Consider the following 25,189-nt stretch of genomic DNA (forward strand, 5'->3'; position numbering starts at 1 on the left):
TACTTTGCAAAATGCAAAAAGGTAAAGCCGCTTCTCAGTGACTGCCAGAGTTGCTAGTCTTTGCTTACCGGTAATAACCAGAATAAGCATCCCCATCTAATTCCATCCTGGCTCCTGCCGCTTGTAATAAGTGACTAAGATCTGTTATTTCTACCTTAACTCAGACAATGTGCAAACTAACGCTTATCTTGACTTCTGTAAGCCACTTAGGTAACAATCGAAGTGACAGCAAGTCCTCTAGCCCTCGGAATGTCCAGAGATCCGTACCCTCCTCCCTGCCTGGGAAGTGATTTACGGAATCCCCTGGCCCTCAGATTGTCTGAATCCCTTCACCTCCACCCCCACCCCACTCTCACCCCCAAAGGTGGGCATAAAAAGGTCTTGTCACCCTCCTTTCGATGCCACGGTTGGAGAGACGCGAGTCCTCCGTGGCTGCCAGCACAATAAACCCTGTAATTTGGCATACTTTGGTCTTGGTGTTGACTTTCTATGCTCGGTCCAGTACAACACCTGGAGCCGGCACAGCCTCTCTGGAGGTGGGGGAGGTGAGGCAGGTGGGGGAGGTGAGGCAGGTGGGGGAGGTGAGGCAGGTGGGGGAGGTGAGGCAGGTGGGGGAGGTGAGGCAGGTGGGGGAGGTGAGGCAGGTGGGGGAGGTGAGGCAGGTGGGGGAGGTGAGGCAGGTGGGGGAGGTGAGGCAGGTGGGGGAGGTGAGGCAGGTGGGGGAGGTGAGGCAGGTGGGGGAGGTGAGGCAGGTGGGGGAGGTGAGGCAGGTGGGGGAGGTGAGGCAGGTGGGGGAGGTGAGGCAGGTGGGACCCCGTGCTTCCTGATAGCTATTTAGGTCCCTGGTGACACCTCCTTCACCAGACTGTGGGCTCCAGGGAGCAGGATTCACACAGGGCTCACTTGTCCTCCCACCGCCACCAGGCGCAGACATTCTCAGAGTAAAGGGCTCATCATCCACTTCCTGGGTGAATGACTTTCCCGCCAGGCCCATGACACGAGCCCAGCGGTGGCCTCAGCTCACTGCTCAGCTCATAGGCTCCAGGCTGCAGCACAGGGAGAGGCCCCCGAAGAGCCCTGTGGACTCTGCTGAGGATCCCCAGGAGCTCCCAGAGGCCAAGGGCAGGGCAGAGATACACAGAAGTAGCTGCTCAGCCACCTTAGTCCTGCAGAGGCCAAAATGTGGCTGTTATTATTCAGAAGGGGAGGCCAAAAATGCTAGAGGCATGGCTCCTGAGGATTATTTTTGCCGCAATCAACGTGCTGAAACCACTGTTAAGGAGAAAGTCTTAAAAGCAGCCAGAGGCCAGGAGCGGTGGCTCACGCCTGTAATCCCAGCATTTTGGGAGGCTGAGGCGGGCGGATCACGAGGTCAAGGGACCAAGACCATCCTGGCCAACATGGTGAAACCCCATCTCTACTAAAAATACAAAAAAAACCAGCCAGGCGTGGTGGCACACGCCTGTGGTCCTAGCTACTCAGGGGGCTGAGTTGGAAGAATCGCTTATAACCAGGAGGTGGAGGTTGCAGCGAGCCGAGATTGCGCCACTGCACTGCAGCCTGGTGACAGAGCAAGACTCCACCTAAAAAAAAAAGCAGCCAGAGAACAAAGGTCTCCTCCCCACAGACAAGCCAGGTGAGAGGGGCAGCCTAAGCCAGAGAAACCACAGCAGGAGGAGGCAGCCACAGAGGGCCTGCCCCAGGCGGTGTGACTCTTCCCTCCTCTTTACCAGGACTGTTCCCCCTCCCTCCGCTCAGTGCTGAGACATGGGGCGAGGGCATGATGCACTTAATATGACGTAAGCCATGCAAACCTATTACCAGCAAAACTCCAATGCCTTGACTTTGAAATTCTCTTCATCTAACTTTTTTAAGTGGTCATTCCTAGTTTCCCTCATTCCTCCCAGTGCTCTGGACAGACTGGCCTGTGGCCCGGTGCACACACTTTCCCCCTCTGAGCTGTGGTTCCCTCCTCTGTAAAATGCGATGATTCATACCTCCTCCCGGCCCCAGGCGGGTGTCTGAGGTGCTGAGCACACCGTGCTCTTCCCTACAAAGCAGACTCTTTCTCCTTTCCCTATTATCACAGATACCTGCCTGGGAATCCAAGAGATGCTCTTCGCAGACCAACAGGCACCTGCTATTACCAAGCAGGCCAGGTCCCAAATGCTGGGGACTTCCTCCTCCTAAATCTCATTTTCTCTCCATACAAAATGAGAGCAACAATCCCCAACTCTCTGGGTTAGGAAAATACCCTGATCAAAGATGTGCAGTCTCCGGCTGGGAGGAGGACACCAGCTGTCCAACAGTACAGGCTCGGGGCATGGCACTGTCCCCACGGTCCCCATCCCCGACCTAAAAGCTAAAAGCTAGAGCCTCACTGCCCTGCCATTCCTAGATACAGGACAGAAGACCATAACTGGGACTGTCGATTTTCAGTAGGGGCGGGGTGAGCAGCCAGCTGCAGCCACCTAGATGGAGACATTTCCTGCTCTCTCTTCAAACTGCAATCTGGGCTGCATGCCCACTAGAAGGACAACTGAAGTGTGGCAGGTGAACCAGGCTGTGCCCCTGCAGTGAGACCGCTGTCCTCGCTTGAGGTCTGGATCCTCTGTTCCTCCATGGCCCCTCCCCATGGCGCTCCACCCCAGTCTTCAGAAGCTTCTGCCTCAAACTCATGCAAATACTGATGCTGAGGTGCAGGTAGGATTGGGTTCAGCCTCTGCTGGGTGGAGGGCATGTGCCCTGGGGAACCAGTTCACAGTGACTGACACTGTCGCTGAGGATGTGATTTGTCCTCCCACGTGACAGCATACAGCCCGCCAACACAGTCCACTGGGGTTTACATAGAGCCACGGGGGACTTTTTCTTCTATCTGTCTATTTTATAAGGAGCTGGGGCCACACCAGAGTCACTAAGCTGAAGAAAAGCGCTGCCAACCCTGGCAGTCTTCAGCCTCCACTCTCTGGGCTCTTTAACAGCCTGAGTGTCTGAGCTCCTGAGCCTTACAATTTCTCACTTCCTACTTGGATAAAGAGACAGGAGAGGTGGAAGGACGTGGTATAGAGATTGGACCATCCCAGCATTGACAGAGCCAGGACCTGAGGTCAGAAACTGAGCTTATCTCTAGGCTCATCTGAGGTTATCCTGACAGCCTGAGGACAGAGACCTTATCTCCATTCACAGGCGGCAAGTGGCAGGGACTGGCCCCAGCTGACCACGGTTTCCCGAGTGCATAGGTGTGACTGCGGCCTTCCCTGCTCCCTCCCCTGCTGTCTCATCTGGAGTCTCAAAGTCATCTACTTCCAGTCTCAAAAAATTCCTGGATCCTTGAAAATCTTTAATAACATTGAAATAAAAAATACGACATTGGGAGCTATCATTTTTTTACCTCTTAGACTAAGAAAGAACGAAAATTCTGTGTAGTAAGGGTGCAGGGACATGGGCACGCTTGGGTACTCTTGGTGTGAGTGTAAAGACACAACCTTCTCCCAAAGGACAATTTAGCAACATCCAAACAAAATTCTACATTGATGAGCTCATTGACCCAACAATTCCTCTCCTAAGGAGCTGCCCGATACTCCAGTGAACATGGATATATGGGCACGTGACACATACAAGGGTTCTCACTACGATCCTTCTGGACTTAGCACAAAGGCAGGATACCATGTTAACAATTGTCCATAGGATGGAAAACTAAAATCAACTGTGGTTCACCCCATGTGTTTCACCCAGGCACTAAATATTATGATGCTGTTAAAAAGAATGAGATACATGCAGGTAGTGACCGAAAACACCTAAAGCGATTTCTTGTTCACTCAGAATTTTTAAAACCTAAGGTGCCTATAAATGCACAGGAAGAAAGCTGATGGATGGCGGGATGAGAGGGTCCTGTGGGATGGCAGAAGGCCTTGGCATCTGCTTATAGGTCCTACCAGGTCTCATGCTGAAATCTGAACCCCAATGTAGCTGGTGGGTCCTGTGGGGGTTTGGGGTGGATCTCTCACGAATGACTTGGTGCCATACCCGCCCGCTCTCCCATCTGCCTCAAGGAGTTGTCACTGTCAGTTACCGTGAGAGCTGGTTGTTAGAATGAACTTGGCCCCTCCCCCTCCCCTTGCTCATCTCTTTCCCCTCCCCCTACCATCTTTCCCACCCGCTTTCCCGGATGGACAGAATCCAGCTGTCCTTCCCCTTCGCCAGGAGTGGAAGCTTCCTACCAGAAGCAGATGCCGGTGCCATGCTTTTTGTGTAGCCTACAGAACCACGTGCCAAACACACCTCTTTATAAACTACACAGCCTCAAGTATTCTTTTACAGCCACATAAACCAACTGTCACATTGCCAAAACCACCACATTCAGATGTTGGACCTTGTCTACACAGGTGAGCCCTACATCCACCTGGACTCACATTGGCCTGTCAAAAAGAAAGACATTTAATAAGCTTATTAAAAATAAACAACAACCGTGGGTTCCACCTCATATAAACTGATGTTTAAAACATAAATTCTGTAATTATTTGCAGATTACAAAATGCCATTGGTTTCCTGATCTTGTTTACTTTGTTAAACAAAAAAAACTTAAAATCTCCTGACACCTGTAAGACGGGTTTTTATCCTTGAGGTATTTAGCTTTTGTTTTGTTTTGTTTTTCCTCGAAGTGGAAGTAATCGGGAAGAGAGCAACTGGCAGAGCCTCAACCGACTTGAAAGAGAACTGAAGGCATTGGCATTTTCCAGACTGATCGCTTTAACAGAAAAAGCTGCCCTCTGAAGGATGGGTGAGCCCGGTCCTAGCCGTGTCACTGCAGTTGATTCACTGCCCTGTACCTGCTCATGTGCAAGAAAATGGCTGGAAGGAAACTGCTGCTGGGGTGCTCAGGGGACTCGAAGAAAACGGAAGACTACAGAGGAGAGAAAGTTACTTTTTCCTGCCGGGCGCGCGTTTAACCGATCTGTCTAAGTAAAGAAGGATGATGGAGGGGCCGGGCAAGGTGACTGACACCTGTAATCCCAGCACGCTGGGGGCCGAGGCGGGCAGATGACGAGGTCAGGAGATCGAAATTATCCTGGCTAACACGGTGAAACCCAGTCTCTACTAACAATACAAAAAATTAGCCGAACTTGGTGGCGAGCGCCTGCGGCCAGGGATCGCTTGAATCCGGAAGTCGGAGGTCGCGGTGAGCCGCGATCACGCCACTGCGCGCCAGCCTGGGCGACCAAGCGAGACTCTGTCTCAAACCCACACGCGCACACGCGCGCACACACACACACAAAACGAAAAGAAGGATGAGGGTGGGGAGGACGAGAGTGACGGAGGGGGTTTGGGGGGAGGAAAGACATCTCCCCTGCGCTCCCCTTCACGCAGCCAGTGTGGCTTGGAGGTGGCTTGGAAGTTCACACACTTGAGCTCGCTCTATCGATTACGAAACTTCCCGATACGCAGCGGCAGACAGGGTGGAGTGCCCCGGCCCGGACTCCTGCGGGGAGGGGGTTGGGGCTCTCTGCTCCCTCCAGGCCCTGGTCACTCCTGCCAGACCCTAGGGACCCTGCTCTTCCTCCGACTCCTACAATGGGTTCCTGCTGCCCGGACATGCCCGGCCACAGGTGACCCAGGCCAGGCACCCCGCTGCGTGCAAAAAAAAAAGCTCTCCCTGCCCCCTCCCTGTGCCAGGCGCGCTTTTCCGCAGTTCGGACTCACCTGCAGCAAGACCCAGACGATGGCTACAACGAAGAAAGTCTGGGAGACTCGGAGCCCAGGCCTGGCTCCCCGCTCCTGCCTGGGTCCTAGGGCGCGCCCTGCCCAGGCCCTCGAGGGAGCCTGGGCGCAGGGTCCCGGCTGTCTCATGGGGTAGGCAGCGCTCCTCGGCCCCCGCCCCGCTGTTCAATCCTCGACGCGGAGGGGCCCCTAGCTATGCTGTGTGTGGCCGCGGCTACCTCTGAACCTCTCGCTGAGCTTTAGATTCGGAGTCGCTGTCAGGAAAGCGCCCAGCTTTACTCCAGCTGGTGGTGATGGCATCAAATCAAACCGCGTCAATCCAAGAAGCAGTGCGCTCTGATAAAACCGAAGATGGCATTCTCAGAGTCAAGGCACCTGATCCCGCCCCCTTCTCGCGGCACCGGAGGCTCGGGTTGGCGAACCCTGAACTTCCTTCTTCTTTGCCCCTCCTTCCCCCCACCACACCCGACGCTGCTGTTCCTCGACGAAACCCAACCGCCCGGATGCCGCTGCATTCGGAGTCGCTTTGCCACGTTCCTATCTTCCTATTATCCTTAAACCCGAAAAGTATTATGGGATTTGCATGCTGTGGCTATAGTTTAACCAAAACATTAGATTGTGGATCTAGTAACAGACGCCTGCAACTTCTTATCTACCGAGAAAGTGTGTAAGAACTGCTAACTCATGCCCCCATGCCTAACAACGTGGCTTTCTCGACCTTTAAAGGGTTAGAGTCATCCGTGGGTCTTAGGACTCCAAATAAAAGTAACAAACATGTATTTTTCCACTGCTTTAATAGCCCTAATCCCCTTAATCTAAACGATTGTTACTACCTTAACCAGCCCCTGCCAAAAAGGTCCATACCCAAATTACGTAAAAATATCTATCGCATGCGCCTTCGTCATTAGCCTCATCCCTACAGCAATATTTATATGTACATGCCAAGAAGTCATTATCTCAAACTGACACGGAACGACAATCCAAACTCTTAAACTCTCACTAAGCTTCAGAGTACACTACTTCTCCACAATATTCATCCCAGTAGCACTATTTGTTACCTGATCTATTGTAGAATGCTTAATATGATACATAAACTCAGACCCTAATATCAATCAATTTTTCAAATACTGATTTTCCTCATCATCATATTAATTATGGTTACTGCCAACAACAGCCTTCAACTTTTTGTCGGATGAGAAGGCGTAGGAATCGTGTCTTTCTAATTGGCTGATGGTACCCCCGAGCAGATGCGAATACAGAGACCCTCCAAGCAGTGGCGACATTGGCTTTATTTTAGCTGGAGCATAATTCGTCTCATCCTCCAACACGTGAGAGCTTCAACAAGCATTTATTCTTTTATTTATTTGTTTGTTTGTTTGTTTGTTTTTTGAGACGGAGTTTTGCTCTTGTTGCCCAGCCTGGGGTGCAATGTCGCAATCTCGGCTCACCATTCCCGGATCCAAGCGATTCTCCTGCCTCAGCTTTACGAGTAGCAGGGGTTACAGCGCCCACCACGCCGCCCGCCTAATTTTTTTGTATTTTTAGTAGAGACGGGGTTTCTCCATTTTGGCCACGCTTGTCTCCAACCCCCGACCTCCCGTAATCCGCCCTGCTAGACCTCTCAAAGTGCTGAGATTACAGGCGTGAGCCACTGCGCCCGGCCACAGCATTTATTCTAAACCCCACTCCCGACTCCCTTCCATTAATTGGCTTTCTCTTAGCGGAAGTCGACCTCAGCCTCTTGGTAGCCGGGTTCCTGTCGTCCAGCAGGCGCTCGGTGGGCGGATGGTGGCAGAATGAAGGCTACAGAGGCCGCCACCGCGGGGTGTGAACTCCGGGCCGCTGAAGGCTTCTACGGCTTCCTCCGTCGACACCAGGCAAGTGAATCATCCTGTTGTTGGTCTCAGGTTTCGATGCCAATAAAATGTCACCTCAGCTCCACTGTCCGCGGTGTCAGGCAAGCCCGAGGGACCCAATCCCGCCTTTCTTCTGGATTTTCCTAACCTGTTAAAAGTCTTGAAAGCCCTTAAACCAGGGGAGACTACCTGGCGCGTGACAGGGGATGCGTTTTGGCTGGGGTCGCATGTGGGGTAGGTCCTCCCATTAGTTCCTCTGTACCCAGCGCTGCGCCGGCCCCGGCGCGGAAAATCAGCCTCCCGAAAGCCAAACGAGTCACAGTCCTGCCTGCGCAGGGCTCCCAGGGTGTCCATGGGGCTGAGGAGTGGGTAAGAGAAAGGCGGCGCTGGTTGATGTTCATTTTTCTCCGTATTTTTACGGGTGTTCCGACACCATTTGTGGAAAAGATTTTCTGTCCTTATCCAATAGCTTTATCACTTTTGTTGAAATTAAATTGACCATATATATACGTGTGTGTTCATTTCTGGACTCCATTCTGCTCCAATTATCTTTATTTGGCTAATGTCATGCTAATTTCTACATTGTCCTAATTATGAGCTGTGTAGTCAATCTTGAAATCAGGGAGTTCAAGTCCTCCCCCTGCTAGCCCCCCAAAAATGGTTTGCGTTTCCACATATATTTTATATAGAACACTTTTTTTCAATATGAAAAGCCTGCTGGGATTTTAATTGGGATTGCATTGAATGTAGAGATCAATGGAAATAACAGACATTTCAACAATTTTGAGTCTTCCAATCTATGAAATCGATTTATTTATTTATATATTCATTACTTAAGCTTGATAATATTTTGCAAACTTTTCACATACAGGTTTTGCATATCTTTTGTAAATATATTTCTAAATATTTTTGTTACTATTGCTAACAGAATTAGCTTCTTTTATTTTCAAATTATTTGTTGCAACTATACAGAAATACAATTGATTTTTGTGCATTGGCCTTGTAACCTATAGTACTGCTAAATAGATATAATGTTTCTAGTTGTTATTTTATAATTATTTAGGATTTTCTATGTAACTAATCCTATTGACTGTAACTAAAAACTGTCTCAGTTCTTCAATTCCAATCTTATTTATTTATTTACTTATTTATTTGAGATGGAGTTTCACTCTTTTTGCCCAGTTTGAAGTGCAATGGCGTGATCTCGGCTCACAACAACCTCTGCCTCCTGGGTTCAAGTGATTCTCCTACCTCAGCCTCCCAAGTAGCTGGGATTACAGGCATGTGCCACCACATCTGGCTAATTTTGTATTTTTAGTAGAGACGGGGTTTCTCCATGTTGGTCAGGCTGGTCCCAAACTCCCAACCTCAGATTATCCTCCCACCTTGGCCTCCCAAAGTGCTGGGATTATAGGCATGAGCCACCGCTCCCAGCCTCCAATCTTTATACCTTTTATTCATCTTTCTTGCTGAGTTGCTCTGGATAGGATTTCCAGTACAATGTTAAATAGAAATAGTTAAAGCAGGCATGCTTATCTTATTCCATACCTTAGAGAGAACACATCTAATTAATCACCATTAGATACAATGTTATAGCTTCCTCATAGATCCCTGCTATGGTTGTAATGTCTCCTCCAAAACTCATGTTGAACGAGACTCCACCTCCAAAAAAAAAACAACAAAAAGGCCCCACCACCCAACACCCTTACACTTGCAAGTGGCTCACGCCTGTAATCCTAGGGCTTTGTTTGGGAGGCCGAAGTGAGTAGATCAGGAAGTCAGGAGTTCAAGACCAGCCTGGCCAATATGGTGAAACGCCATCTGTACTAAAATTACAAAAATTAGGCAGGCATGGTGGCGCACTGCTGTAATCCCAGCTACTCAGGAGGCTGAGGCAGGAGAAGTGCTTGACTCCAGGAGTCAGAGTTTGCAGTGAGCTGAGAATGCCTCAGTGCACTGCAGCCTAGGTGTCTCAGCGAGACAAGTCTCCTTCTGTCGCCCAGGCTGGAGTGGAATGGCAGGGTGATCTTGGCTCACTGCAACCTCCACCTCCCAGGGTTCAAGCAATTCTCCTGCCTCAGCCTCCCAAGTAGCTGGAACTTCAGGCATGCACCACCATACCTGGCTAGTTTTTGTATTTTTAATAGAGATGGGGTTTCACCATGTTGGTCAGGCTGGTCTCAAACTCCTGACCTCATGATCTGCCTGCCTCAGCCTCCCAAAGTGCTGGGATTACAGGTGTGAGCTACAGCGCCCGGCCTGATGTATTATCTTTTTTACGTATTGCTAGGTTTGACTTGCTAATACTTTCTTAAGCATATTTTTGTGTCTGTATTCATGAGAGATACTGATTTATCATTGTCTTTTTCTGTTATACCTTTCTAAGTTTGGGTATAATCATTATTCTGGCTTTATAAAATAAACTCAGTTTTCTTGAGAGTCGTGTAAGATTGGCATTACTTCTTTCTTCAGTGTTTGATACATTCACCAGTAACACGATCTGGACTTGGAGATAATTTTTGTTGTTTTTCTTTCGGAGTATGTGTGTGTCTGAAGGTTTTTGATAATGACTTCAAATCCTATAATAGATAAAGGTTTTTCAGATTTTCTATTATTTTATGCGTCTCTTCTGGCAAGCAAAAATTTTCAAGGAATTTGTCTCTGAGTTCTTAAAAAACTTTATTGGCATAAAGTTGCTCACAATATTCCCTTATTATCCTTAGCAAACATAGTGATATCCTCTCTTTTATTTTGATTTTGGTAATTTATGTTCTGTCTCTCTCTGATGAGTTTCGCTATTTATAAATGTTATTATTCTTTTCAAATAGCTATGCTGTCTATGTTAATTTTGTTTATACTTTCAGGGTTTTTCTGTTTTTTATTCTACAGATTTCCTCACCTTATTATTGCCTCTATTATACTTATTCTGGGTTTATATTGCTCTTCTTTCTTTAGCTTTTAAATGGAAACCTAGATCATTGATTTCTATCCTTTTTTCTTTACTAATATAAACATTCATACTATGTCCTGCTGTAGTTACTTCCTACAAATTTTAATATTTTGCATCATCATTTAGTTTGAAATACTTTCTGATTTCCACAAGCTTTCTTCTCTGACCCATGGTTGTTTAAATTGCAAATATGAAAGTCTTTTCTATATATCTTACTGTTATTGACTTCTAGTTCAATTTTACTGCAACTAAATAATGTATTCTGCAGCCCCAAAAGCAGTACTCATAGCTCTGACAAAGGCCTTAGACTGGGCAGAGAGAAAAACTGTTAACATCTACACTGATAGCTGGTATGCCTTTGCTGCGGCTCATGTACATGGAGCCATTTATAAAGAAAGAGAACTACTTACTTCAGAGGGAAAAAAAACATCAAAAATAAAGAAATCCTAGCCCTACTAAAGGCTATATGGAAGCCCAAGGCAGTGGCATTAATACACTGCAAAGGACACCAGAAGGAAAATTCACCAGAGGCGAGGGGAAATAGGGCGGCTGACCTACAAGCCGGACAGGCAGCCTTGGGACCAGTAAAACCTCTGACTCTTTTTGTGACTCTGCCGGCCCCAACCCTGCCCCCCACCCCTACATACTCACCTGATGAAGAAAACTTTGCTAAAGAACAAGGGGGCACACAAGATTCCACAGGATGGTGGATTCTACCGGACACAAGAATTGTGGTCCCCAAGACTCTAGGACGGGCCCTAGTTAAGGACACACACCAGGACAGACCAAACTAACTGAGCTGCTGAAAGTCACATAATACATTCCCCACTTACATGAACTTACAAAGAAAACTACTACTCTGTGTGATGTTTGTGCCCGAGTAAATCCGGGAGGGAACAGGTCTAGCCAGGTAGGAGTAAGACTCAGAGGGACTAGCCCTGGGGAGCACTGGGAAGCAGATGTCACTGAAATAAAACCCCCAGCAAATGGCTATAAATACCTCCTGGTGTTTACAGATACATTCTCTGGATGGGTCGAAGCCTTCCCCACTAAGTCTGAGACTGCTTTGGTGGTCACAATAAAACTATTAGAGGATGTTGCTCCTCGGTTCGGCCTCCCTCTAACGCTGGGGTCAGACAATGGGCCCGCCTTTACTGCACAAATTTCTCAGGGCCTAGCCAAGGCCCTGGGTATATCCTGGAAATTGCACTGTGCCTATCGTCCCCAGAGTTCAGGACAAGTTGAACCAATGAACCAGACCTTAAAAGAAACCCTGACAAAGTTTATCCTAGAAACCGGTGGAAACTGGCTCAGCCTGCTTCCTTTCGTCCTCCTCCGCATCCGATGCATGTCCTATCAAAAAGGTTTCTCCCCTTTTAAAATCATGTTCGGCAGGCCCCCTCCCTTACTCCCCAAACCCGCGGATACCATGCATGCTGAAGTCCATAATTATACACTCCTTAAGTCCTTACAGGCGCTCCAGTCTGTTCAATCACAGGTACACCAGGTCATTAAGGACACCCGTCCCACCCCATTGGACCTTGCAGAGCAGCCAACACCCCTTCCAGCCCAGAGGCTCTGTCCTTGTTAAAAGATTCGCCACCTCTGGCCTCACTCCGCGTTGGAAGGGACCCTACACGGTTATCCCGACCACACACACCACACTCAAGGTGAACGGACTAACGGCCTGGATTCATCACACCCATATCAAGACTGCCCCACCAGAAGGACAATGGAGCATCAAACACTCATCCTCTGATTCACTAAAGCTAGACTTGTGTGCTCTTCACGGTCACCACCCTCACCACCCTAATCCGTGCTATAAATCCCTATAGCAACCCCCCCCCCAGAGCCCACCTACTATCAGTGGGTCCTCACCGAGGGCTCCACTGGAGGATATGTTAGTTCCTTAACCAGGAAGGGATTCACCCTAGTCAACTTAACCCTGGAGTACATTCCAAAGAACCCCATTACCTTCTCCCTAGACCTGTGTGCTCTCCTGAGCCCCAAACTAAATTTCAGAACAAGTGGAGGTGTTGCCGGGTGCAGCAGTTCAGGGGCAGAGCAACAATGATCTGTGCCCAGGATCCACCCCCCACCACCCCAAAAAAAGATGAAACTGTGGAGACTTAAATGAATTCTTTTGCCCCCACTGGGATTGTGAAACTATCTCCACTATATCAGGGTACACCAAAAACATAGACTAATGATATTAAGGTCTCGATATGAGCCCAATACTAACCTGTTGGAGGAATCAATGATTTAATTCCTGTCAATAAAACAAGAGGGGGATGTGACATGGTAAAAGCCCCATAATACCTCAACCATACCTCAGCTTTCTGTTGAAACTGCTCTCTGTAACCCAAATGTGAATAAGTAATTAAGGACAGTAATTTCCACCCTACCCAGACAATGTGTAAACAAATGCTAATCTTGACTTTTGTGAACCACTTAAGTAACAATCAGAATGTCCAAAGTCCCCTGGCCCTCAGAATGTCTGACTGGGCAGAGATGAGGGAGCCCCTCACCCTCATCTCTGCCCAGCAGGTGATTTACAGAATCCACTAGCCCTCAGAATGTCTGAAGCCCCTCACCCCCACCCCTGTCCCTCACCCTCACTCCCAAGGTGGTTTTACAGGTATAAAAGGTCTTGACACCCTCCTTTCAGGGCCACGGGTTGGAGAGACGAGAGTCCTCCATGGCCACCAGCAATAAAGACCCTGCAATTTGGCATTAAAAAAAAGAACATATTCTGTACAATTTCAATCCTTTTACATTTGTTAAGACTCTTCATAGGCCCAGAATTGGGTGTACCTTAGTGAACATACTATGTGCACTCAAAAAGAATGAACATTCCACAGTTGTTGGGTATAGTATTCTATAAATGTTTATTAGGTCAAGGTGCTTGACAACTTTTTTCAGATGATCTATGACTTCATTGATTTTTGTGGGTTTTTTTTTTTTTTTTTTTTTTTTTTTTTTTTTTTTTGAGACAAAGTCTTGCTCTGTTGCCCAGGCTAGAATGCAGAGGCACCCATCTCAGCTCACTGCAACCTCAGCCTACCAGGTTCAAGCAATTCTCCTTCCTCAGCCTCCCACACAGCTGGGATTATAGCCACCTGCCCCCATGCCTGGCTAATATTTGTATTTTTGGCACAGATGAGGTTTTACCATGTTGTCCAGACTGGTATTGACTCCTGACTTCAAGTGATCTGCCAGCCTTGGCCTCCCAAAGTGCTGGGATTAGAGGCATGAGCCAACGCGCTGGCCTCCATCTTTTACTTTCAATCTATCAAAAGCTTTATATTTAAAGTGCCTATATTTTAGGCAGTTAATACTTTCAGCTTGCTTCCCCCCCCCCCCCCAACCCCACCATTTGGAGAAATTCTGCCTTTTAGTTTGATTGTTTATTCTGGTTACATTTGTTGTGGTGGTGAAATTTGGAAAGTTCCATCTGCCACAATTTCTTCATTTCGTTTTTAATGCATATTTTCAATGTGTGTGAATAATGAGTCAACAGGTTTTTTTCACTACTTGACAGATCCTGGGCCTTGGTTTTTTTGAGTCAGCTGTCATTCATATCTTTGTTCCCTGTGAATGCATAAAATCGGCTCCGCATGCTTATGATGTGTCCAGGTGGGGTTTTCTTTACATTTATTTTCTGAGGGGTTTATGAACTTTTTGAATCTGTAAGTTGGTATTTTTTCACTACTTTTGAGAATGTGTGAACCATTTTTTCCCTCATCTTTTCCAACCATTTCTTCTTGGTCCCTGGTTCCATGAGCAGTGCATGACGTTGTACCATAGGTCACTGAGACTCACTTCCTTGTTTTAGTTCAGTTTCATTTTCCTTTTTGCTCTAGCTTGAACGATTTCTATTGATCTCTTTTCAAGTTCACCCATATGTTAGCTTCTGCAATGTTCAATCTCACTTCAAAAAGCCCAAATAAATTTTTTTATTTCAGAGAGTGGAGTTTTCAATTCTAAAATTTCCATTTGGTTCTTTTTTTATAGTTATCATGGGTATGCTGAAATAGCTTATCTTTCATTCACGTCAACAATCTTTTCTGTAGACCCAACATATATTTTATAGTTCCCTAAAAGAGATTCTATTATGAATCAGCATTAAAAATCACTGTCAAGGCCAGGCGCGGTGGCTCAAGCCTGTAATCCCAGCACTTTGGGAGGCTGAGGCGGGTGGATCACGAGGTCAAGAGATCGAGACCATCCTGGTCAACATGGTGGAACCCCGTCTCTACTAAAAACACAAAAAATTAGCTGGGCATGGTGGCGCGTGCCTGTAATCCCAGCTACTCAGTAGGCTGAGGCACGAGAATTGCTTGAATCCAGGAGGCGCAAGTTGCGGTGAGCCGAGATCGTGCCATTGCACTCCAGCCTGGGTAACAAGAGCGAAACTCTGTCTCAAAAAAAAAAAAAAAAGCTCTCCAGAGGCGGGCCCTAAACGGGCACCTCCCCTTTCCGACCGCTCTAGGGGCTCTGCCAACTGGCTCACGTCTCCCTTTCACGTTTCCTCCCGCTCTCCAAGATCGAAACCGAGAATCGAAACTAAGCTGGGGTCCATGCAGCAGGAGCCTGCACCCGCCCGATCTCCGGGGCCCCAGCAGGACCCCGCCCGGCCCCACGCGCCCACCATGCCTCCCCCCGGCACCCCCTCTGAAGGCCGCCAGCCCAGCCCCGGCCACAGCCCTGCAGAGCAAAGCACGGAGGAGGAGTTCCGGTTTCTGCGCTGCCAGAAATGCCAGGCGGGAGCCAAGTGCCCGAAGCTGCTGCCTTGCCTGCACACGCTGTGCTCGGGATGCCTGGAGGCGTCGGGCATGCAGTGCCCTATCTGCCAGGCGCCCTGGCCCCCGGGTGCAGACACGCCCGCGCTAGATAACGTCTTTTTCGAGAGTCTGCAGCGGCGCCTATCGGTGTACCGGCAGATCGTGGACGCACAGGCTGTGTGCACCCGCTGCAAAGAGTCGGCCGATTTCTGGTGCTTTGAGTGCGAGCAGCTGCTCTGTGGCAAGTGCTTCGAGGCACACCAGTGGTTCCTCAAGCACAAGGCCCGGCCCCTGGCAGAGCTGCGCAACCAGTCGGTGCGTGAGTTCCTGGACGACACCCGCAAGACCAACAACATCTTCTGCTCTAACCCCAACCACCGCACCCCTGCGCTGACCAGCATCTACTGCCGAGGCTGTTCCAAGCCGCTGTGCTGCTCCTGCGCGCTCCTTGACAGCGGCCACAGCGAGCTAAAGTGCGACATCAGCGCGGAGATCCAGCAGCGACAGGAGGAGCTGGACGCCATGACGCAGGCGCTGCAGGAGCAGGACGGCGCCTTCGGCGCGGCGCACGCGCAGATGCACGCGGCCGTCGGCCAGCTGGGCCGCGCACGCGCAGACACCGAGGAGCAGATCCTCGTGCGCGTGCGCCAGGTGGTGGCTCACGTGCAGGCGCAGGAGCGCGAGCTGCTGGAGGCGGTGGAGGCGCGGTACCAGCGCGACTACGAGGAGTTGGCCAGCCGGCTGGACCGCCTGGACGCTGTGCTGCAGCGCATCCGCACGGGCAGCGCGCTCGTGCAGAGGATGAAGTGCTACGCCTCGGACCAGGAGGTGCTGGACATGCACGGTTTCCTGCGCCAGGCCCTGTGCCGTCTGCGCCAGGAGGAGCCCCAGAGCCTGCAAGCCGCCGTGCGCACGGATGGCTTCGACGAGTTCAAGGTGCGCCTGCAGGACCTCATCTCTTGCATCACCCAGGGGACAGATGCAGCTGTATCCAAGAAAGCCAGGCCAGAGGCTGCCAGCACTCCCAAGGACCCTATTGATGTTGACCTGCCTGAGGAGGCAGAGAGAGTGAAGGCCCAGGCCCAGGCCCTGGGGCTGGCTGAAGCCCAACCTGTGGCTGTGGTACAGTCAGTCCCCGGGGCATACCCTGTGCCAGTGCATGTCTTCTCCATCAGAGACCCTTCCAACAGAGAGGAGGTCTCCAACACAACCACAGTCCAGAAGAGGAAGAGCATTCAGACCCAGTGCACCAGGAAGATGATCAAGATGGAGTCTGAGGAGGGGAAGGAGGCGAGGTTGGCTCGGAGCTCCCCCGAGCAGCCCAGGCCTAGCACCTCCAAGGCAGTTTCGCCACCCCACCTGGATGGGCCCCCCAGCGCCGGGAGCCCCGACATAGGAAGTGAGGTCATCCTGCCCAACAGCAACCATGTGGCCAGTGGTGCCGGGGAGGCAGAGGAGCGCATTGTGGTGATCAGCAGCTCGGAAGACTCCGATGCCGAAAACTCGTCCTCCCGAGAGCTCGATGACAGCAGCAGCGAGTCCAGTGACCTCCAGCTGGAGGGCCCCAGCAGCCTCAGGGTCCTGGATGAGAGCCTTGCCGACCCCCGAGCAGAAGACAGGCCTCTGGTTTTCTTTGACCTCAAGCTTGACAATGAAAAAGATTAGCCAGCTGGCAGCAGTGAACCGGGAAAGCAAGTTCCGCGTGCTCATCCAGCCCGAAGCCTTCAGCATCTACTCCAAGGCCGTGTCCCTGGAGGCGGGGCTGCAGCACTTCCTCAGCTTCCTGAGCTCCATGCGCCGCCCCATCTTGGCCTGCTTCAAGCTGTGGGGGCCTGGCCTCCCGAACTTCTTCCGGGCCCTGGATGACATTAACAGGCTGTGGGAATTCCAGGAGGCCATCTCGGGCTTCCTGGCTGCCCTGCCTCTCATCCAGGAGCGTGTTCCTGGGGCCAGCAGCTTCAAACTCAAGAACCTAGCCAAGACCTACCTGGCGAGAAACATGAGCGAGCGCAGCGCCATGGCCGCCGTGCTGGCCATGCGTGACCTGTGCCGCCTCCTTGAGGTCTCCCCAGGCCCCCAGCTGGCCCAGCATGTCTACCCCTTCAGTAGCCTGCAGTGCTTCGCCTCCCTGCAGCCCCTGGTGCAGGCGTCAGTGCTGTCCCGGGCCGAGGCCCGCCTCCTGGCCCTCCACAACGTGAGCTTCGTGGAGCTGCTGAGCGCACACCGCCGGGACCGGCAGGGGGGCCTGAAGAAGTACATCTGCCACCTAAGCCTGCAGACCGCCACGCTGTCCCCCACCCAGCCTGCTCTCAACCTGCAGGCTCTGGCCACCTACTTCGAAGGCCTGTCGGAGGGTCCGGCGCTGGCACGGGCAGAAGGTGTCTCCACCCCCCTTGCTGGCCCTGGCTTGGCAGAGAGGGCCTCGCAGCAGAGCTGAGAGGAGTGGGTGACCGGCTCGGGTTCTCTGGTGGGCAGAGAGGGATGGGGTCCCTGAGCCAGGCCCCGCCCATCACAGCATTCCCAGGTCCTGGTACCCAGCCCTCAGTTGTCATTTGGTTCAGAAGCAGTTCCCTCTCTCTGGGACCAAATTTCCCTTCTCTAGACATCCTACAGAGAAGCTTCCGAAGCTGAGGCCCCACCACCCCAGGTGTTCACCAGGCGCCCAGCCCCTCCTTCCAGGAGCTAGAACCAGAGATGTCCTGAGTGAGGAAGGCATGACCTCTGAGCTCTCTAAGTGGCCCTGGTCTTGCCTCTGCCATCCCACCTGCCACTACCTTGGGTGTCCTTACAGCTCTGCCCTGACCCCAGCCGCTGTGCCAGCGGACCTGCTGACAGCTCCCGCAGAGAGCAGTCCGAGGTGGTGCTGGCCACGCTCCCACTCGAAGTGCCTTCCAAACCGGACTGCCCCTCGTGAGGTTAGGTTCCTCCAGCCTCCGCCTGCCCAGCGGCCAACGCTCTTCCCTTCCCCTTTCATCCCACGGGGGCCTCATCAGCAAAGACAGAAGCTGATGTTCCACGCATGTCCCCGCTTTCAAAGCCTGACCTTCCAAAGTTTGCTTCCTTCCTCCTGGGCACAGACACCTCTGCTTGGCCACAGCTTTGCTCTTTGGTCCTCAGGCCACCAGACCCTCACAGCATGGCCCTTGGCTCTTCCTGCCCTGCCCTCACCCTCAGACCTCCCAAGGAGTGTCCAACTACCCAATGTGTAGTCCAGGGCATCGGCATCCCCTGGGAGCTTCTTAGAAATGCAGACCCGTGGGCTCCACCGCAGGCCTCTGGAATCAGAAGCTTCAGGGTGGGGCCCAGCAGTCTCTCTTTTAATGGGTTCTCCAGGTGATACTGGTGCATACTCCAGTTTGAGAACTGCTGCTCTCACAGACGGCTCCTCCAAGGGGAAGGGTGTGAAACAGCAGAGAAAGTCCCATCCCTGTCTCTGTGCAGTGAGTGTGGCCTAGGAAAAAGTCCCTTCCTAAGCTCCAGCGTCCCCACCTACAAAATGGGCTGATTGGCCTCCATGGTCTCGGAGCTGCCCTCTGGCTGTGCCAGCCTGCATTTTTAGGAATGGAAAGCAGGCCTCTGAGGCAATGGGCAGGAAACTTTCTCATTCTTGAATTCTAGCTCCCATTCCAAGCCTTTAGTTCCCCAACTTGCGGTCACACCAGCGGTCAACAGCAGAACGCAGGCAGGTCAGGGTTGTCCTCTCTGATTAGCAGAACAGCGGACCCTTCCTCCTCCTGCCTCCCTCCCATCCGTCCTCCTTGGCTCCCTGCTCCTGGGATGCTTCCCAGACAGCCCAGGCGTCTAGCCTCCATGGCTGATGACCTCAGCTTTCACATCGGTGAGATCTGCTTGCCCATACTGCAGCTCCGTCCCATGTGGGCCCTGAAGACTCACTGAGGGATTCTGTAGGATCTTGTTCCCATGACAGGAGTGTGGCTCTAGCAGTGAACGTTGACACATTTAAAGTAAGATTCTGATGCCAGACTGTTAAAGCAGGTGCTGGTTCTGAAGCACCTATGGAAACATATTGATGTAGATTGAAGGAGGAAGGGAGACTGGGCCCACTGACTTCCAGCCTTGCCATGTGTTGCTGTCTTCAGATGTAGCTGAGGGGTGCTCTGCCCTGCCTCCACTGTCACAGCCTTTAATAAAGATGTGAATCTTGAAAAAAAAAAAATCACTGTCAAGACAGAAACTCTACCTAGAAGAATGAGGTTTTTATGGTTTTGGTTTTGTCTTTTGAGATAGGGTCTCACTCTGCTATCCAGGCTGGAACGCAGTGGTGCAATCATGCCTCACTGAAACCTCGACCTCCTGTGCTCAAGAGATTCTTCCACCTCAGCCTGCTGAGTACCTGGTACTACAGTCATGGGCCACCAAGCCCAGCTAATTTTTGTACTTTTTCTAGGTACAAGGTTTTGCTGTGTTGCCCAGGCTGGTCTTGAGTTCTTGAGCTGAAGTGATCTGCCTCAGCCTTCAAAATGACTAGGATTACAGACCTGAACCATTGTGCCCAGCCAAGAGTGAGTTATCTAATGAAGAGTAACAATAACAGAAAATGTTTGTTAGCTCCTGCCTACAATAATTTTACAAGTATTTATTGAAAACTGATTATGTACCAGGCAAAATGTATGCAAACATTAAAATACACAGTACCTGCTCTAGGGAATGTGCACACTAGTAGGGAGATAGTAAAACAATTGCAATAAAATGTGATTTGGCAGGACCTATTAAAATGATTCCATACCCAAGAACTTGTATTTTTACTTTGGAGGGTAAAATACTTACGGTGATTAGGAGATAGAAGGTAGGAGAGAAGAAGAGAGTGGAAGAAAATGAACTGGGGAATGTCTCAGACCTTATTTACAAAGAAATCTTCAGGAAGACAAAGAAGGGGGGCAAGGGAAGACAGCAGAGGAAGTTTTAGCCTATGACACCCATAGCTACAGCACGCAGTAAACACTCCCTAACTCCTAGTCAGATAAACATAAAATCTCCCACTAAAGTCCTATTTCACTCAGTTACTTTTATCCAATCCATCATGCCCATAATACAGGAAGTAAACATGTATTACAGAATCGAAGGAAGAGATTTACACTACTATACTAATAGTTGGGGACTTCAATTCTCCCACTTTCAAAGATGGACAGAACAATCAGAATGAAGATGAGTAGGAGCACAGATCACTTGAACATCACTATATACTAATGGAAACTAAAAGACATACAAAACAGTTCACCACAAACAGAAGCATAAAATTTTTCTCAAAGATGCATAGAATATTCTCCAGGATAAACCATAAGTTAGGTCATACAGTAATTCTTTTTATATATATATAAAATAGACCTACCCCTTACCACTGTCATACAGTAATTCTTTACAAATTAAAAATAACTGAAATTATATAAAGTATCTCTTCTGATCACAATATGACACTAGAAATCAACATCGGAAGGAAAAGAGTAAACTCCACAAACATGTAGAAATCAAACAAGTTTTTAAATAACCAATGAGTCACAAAGGAACTCATATGAGAAATTATAAAAGATCTCCAGATCTTTTCTAATTAAGTAATTAAAATTTCGGCTTGCCGTAGTGGTTCACGCCTGTAATCCAAGCACTTTGGAGGCCAAGGCGGGAGGATCACCTGAGGTCAGGAGTTCAAGACTAGCCTGACCAACATGGAGAAACCCCATCTTTAAAAAATAAAATAAAATAAATGTTCTAATTAAATTTAATTAGGAAAACATGATCCAACAGTGAAGTAGAAAACACAACATATGGAAACTTATGAGATGCAGTGAAAGCAGGGCTACGAGGAAATGTTATGGTAAAGGCTTATTTCAGGAAGGAAAAAAGACCTAAAAGAAACAATCTAACTTTATACATTAATAAACCAGGAAAGGAAGAATAAACTAAATCCAAGGCTAGTAGAATGAAGGAAATTAAAAAAAATAGAGTATAGATTATTTTAGGAAGAGAACAGAAAAACTGTAAAGAAAAATCAATAAGCCCAGAAGCTGATTCTTTGAAAAGATTAACAAAATGGAGAAATCTTTGGCTAAATTTATTTAAAAACAAGAAAACTCAAATTACTGAAATCAGAAATGGGACATTATCACTGATTCTATAGCAATTAAATAAGGATTAGAAGAGAGTGCTGTGAAAAAATGTATGCCAAAACCAGAATGATCTAACTAAAATGAACAAATTCCTAGAAACACACAGCCTACCAAGACTGATTTATAATGAAATAGAAAATTGGAACAGACATAACTGGAAGGAGATTGAATCAGTAATCAAAAACTTCCCTGGACCAGATTTGCATTCTGCCAAATATTTAAAGAAAAGTCACCACCAGGTTTTCTCAAACGCTTCCAAACGGGAAAAGAAGGAAACCCTTCCTGATTGTATGAGGCCAGTATTGTCCTGACACCAATGTCAGGCAAAGATACTACAAGAAAAAAACTACAGACCAATATCCTTTATAAATTTTGTTGCAAAAATCTTTAACAAAATAGTAACAAACTGAATCTAACGTTTATTGATTTTTATTTATTATTTACTTTTAAGACAGTATTGCTCTGTCATCCAGGCTGGAGTGCAGTGGTGTGATCATAGCTCACTGCAGCCTCGAACTCCTGGGCTCAAATTATCCTCTTACCTCAGCCTCCCAAGTCACTGGAACTATAGCTGCTTGTCACCATGCCCAGCTAATTTCTTGGTTTTTTTTTTTGGTTTTGTTTTAGAAATGGGGTCTTGCTATGTTGTCCAGGCTAGTCTCAAACTCTTGGCTCAATCAATCCTCCTGCCTCGGCCTCCCAAAGTGCTGGGATTACAAGTGTGAGCCACCACACCCAGCCTTGTTTGTTTGTGTCTTTGCTGTTGTTTCAGTCTTTCTCCCACTGGGTTTGACCAACTCTATCCGACTCGATCAAATCCAAAGGAAAGTTCCAAATTACGAGGAAAAAGGCTTCTAAAGTGGCTAAATTCCCATACACAAAAAAAGGTGGTATAGTGGGGGGAGAAAAACGGCCAAGAAAAGAAAAAAATAGGAATCATTTTTTATTTTGACTACTTAAGGGTTTTATTTACATAACAAGGCGACCTTTTTGCTAGCCAGGGCAAACTGAAAGCAATGGCTGACTCCCCCCCCCGCCCCCCCCAGCCCCCGTGCACTCTGCAGTTCAATAACTAAGGTTCTGCCTTTTTTCCCTCATCGTGACAGCTTAGGTTTGGTTCCTAAATAAGGTCCTTTCTGGTTTGATACTTGGTTCTTCAGAAATAGCAGCAATTTGTCCCAGCTAAAATATAATAACATTTTGAAAGATTTTTTATTTTTAAAGGCACCCAATGGTTAAAAGTCAGCTGAATTAAAAGCTAACATGTAAAATATATGTGTATGTGTGCATGTTTGTATTTAAAAGGCCTTCATGTTTTTGTTTTTGTTTTTCTCTGCTAGGACCTTGTTTATTTTTTTTTGAGCAAAAGTTTTTTCCTGTGGCGTTGGTGGTATAGTGGTTAGCATAGCTGCCTTCCAAAGCTTTTTCCTTCTCAATTGACTGAAATCCATTTTCACCCCATTTTTCTTTTTTTTACTAAAATCGTTCTTGCAATAGAGGCTACTCTTGGGTTTTTAAGAAACAGTATAGTTTGGACACTCAGAAATGCCTTGTTTAAAAAAAAATTAAGTGCACTGTAAAAGCATCGCATGGTCTAGCCTCATAATAATTCTCCCTTTTTGGAGACCCAGGAGCTCAGAGATCCAGTTAAATAAAAGTAGGTAGTGCTGGGCACAGTGGCTCAGCCTATAATCCCAGCACTTTGGCAGGCTGAGGCGGAAGGATCATGAAGTCAAGAGATCAATACCATCCTGGTCAACACGGTGAAACCCTGTCTCTACTAAAAATACAAAAACTAGCTGGGTGTGGTGGTGCACCTGTAGTCCCAGCTACTTAGGAGGCTGAGGCAGGAGAATCTCTTAAACTCAGGAAGTGGAGGTTGCGGCGAACCAAGATGGTGCCATCGCGCTCCAGCCTGGGCAACAAGAGCGAAACTCTGTCTCAAAAAAAAAAGAAAGAAAAGTCCCTATCTAAATAAAATGGGCCTTCTTATACAATCCAATGATAAATTTCTATACTTTTATGTTCAATTGGCAATTAAATCTGTTTTAATTTCCCTCTAGCTCACCAGACTTTCTCTTCATACCTTATAATGTAAATTTTGCTATCTGACTTTCATCTGAGTTGTTTCCTTTAATATGCAAATTTAAGACTATTTAGATGATAACTGCCTAGGGTTCTGAAACAGGTCATCAGGAATCTGAAAGTCTAATATAAAGAAAAAATGGTTTTTATGAATCTATAAGACGTACTTCTCTCAGCATGCCTAATACATCTATGTATTTATGTGTTGTGTACACAACGTTGCAGTACTGAAAATATGTAAGAGCTCTAATTGGATTAAAAAATGAAAGCATTTAAATCAAATACTTTATCAGAAAAAGGAAAAACTAGTCAAATGCTTTTTCAAGTTATGTGACTTAAGTACAATCTTTAATAAATAAGCTAGCTTTAAAATGATTGGTAAAGTAGTATTAGAAATGTCTTAAGAATTGCCAGTATACATTTTTGTTTGCCTTTATTAATCAAGCAATTTCATACTTAACTCTGCCAAACACTGTAAGGTGTCAAAAGAGCGAGACTCCATCTCAAAAAAGAGAGAGAGAGAGACAGGGAGGGAGAGAGAGAATCAAAGAAAGAAAAAGAAAGAAAGGGAAAGAGAAAGAAAGGGAAAGGAAACAGAAAGCGAAAGAGAAAAATAAAAGGAAAGGAAACAGAAAAAGCAAAGAGAAAGAGAGAAAAGAAAGGAAAGAAGGACGGAGGGAAGGGAAGGGAAGAAGGAAGGAAAGGAAAGCATTGTCTGAAAAAGGGTGCAGAAGGTGAAGAACTCAGAGGGGGCCAGAGCAAGACCCATTCATTTCCCTGAAACTGAACATTGCAGGTGGCTGCTTGTTAGTAGTGAAGTCCCATCAGCTCTCAAGCTTCCCCCCTTTTTTGGGGAGGGAGGGAAAAAACCTCCCCATGCCCCACAATCCTGTGCATGCCTAATCCTGTCACCCACAGCAGTCAGCAAAGAGAGCAAGGCGGATTCCTCCAGAGAGAATAGCAGTAGACCCCCTGTAGTGCCAAACCCGTTCTTACTCAAAAGGGACTTTATCAAGAGCCCTCAATTTTAAAGGTACTTCAATGCATTGTTGTTCGTTAGAAATGTTCTACTGTAAGCTATCTTTACTAAGATTTTGCTGTTTCTGTAAGACTTCGCTACCTCAGGCCTCGTTTATAAGCCAGAAGGAACTCAGTTTTCCAGAAACCAAGGGTTCCATTTTTACCTAAAATACTGGCTTTATTCCCAGGCTCTCTTGATCAACTTAGCCAATAATTTTTCCTACCTAAGCATGCAAGAAGAATGAAACAAAGGAACAGAACACAAAAATTCCTGTGAATGTGCAAAAGCCAAATTTTCTAACCCCTGAAAGATTACTTCTTACTACCAGTTCCCTTCTGACTCAGCCAGACGTAAGAGGCCTCTAACTGGATCCAAGCCAGTTAATTCCCAAATCAAATCCATTCCTGGGCCCGGTTCAGTTTCTGTAACAAATCCAAACCCAGTTTGGATCAGAAATGTGCTCAAAGAAATTCAAGACAGGTCAAAACACAAATCTGTGGAGTTCTGAAATCCAACAGGGAGCTTACCCACCATCCCCAGCTGCTCTGAGAGATTGATGGACACAGGTGGGTCCTGCAGGTACCTTGTGTGTTCACTCAGCGCTCCTTGGGGTTGCTAGAAGCTCCACTTTGGATTCCACTTCTGATACCATC

At 48.2% G+C, this 25,189-nt stretch overlaps 2 protein-coding genes and 1 pseudogene across 4 annotated transcripts in view; 2 read left to right on the forward strand and 1 right to left on the reverse strand.

Moving 5' to 3' along the window:
- Window positions 1-6,090, reverse strand: part of TNFRSF10A (TNF receptor superfamily member 10a) — a 37,899-nt gene extending 31,809 nt beyond the window's left edge. For all 3 annotated transcript variants that reach the window (XM_074384062.1, XM_010347736.3, XM_010347737.3), the window contains exon 1: window positions 5,701-6,090. In XM_074384062.1, coding sequence (XP_074240163.1) covers window positions 5,701-5,847 — 147 coding nt within the window. In that variant the 5' untranslated portion in view covers window positions 5,848-6,090. The remainder of the gene's footprint in view (window positions 1-5,700) is intronic.
- Window positions 6,091-15,047: 8,957 nt separating this feature from the next.
- LOC101045516 (protein PML-like) lies at window positions 15,048-19,485 on the forward strand. Its single transcript, XM_039461040.2, is given in 2 exon segments — window positions 15,048-16,963; window positions 16,965-19,485. Coding segments are annotated over 2 exon segments (2,640 nt in total). The 5' UTR covers window positions 15,048-15,104; the 3' UTR covers window positions 17,746-19,485.
- LOC141580909 (uncharacterized) lies at window positions 17,790-19,485 on the forward strand (annotated as a pseudogene).
- Window positions 19,486-25,189: the final 5,704 nt, after the last annotated feature.

The sequence above is a fragment of the Saimiri boliviensis genome, chromosome 13 (assembly GCF_048565385.1).
Source record: "Saimiri boliviensis isolate mSaiBol1 chromosome 13, mSaiBol1.pri, whole genome shotgun sequence".
Classification (NCBI taxonomy): domain Eukaryota; kingdom Metazoa; phylum Chordata; class Mammalia; order Primates; family Cebidae; genus Saimiri; species Saimiri boliviensis.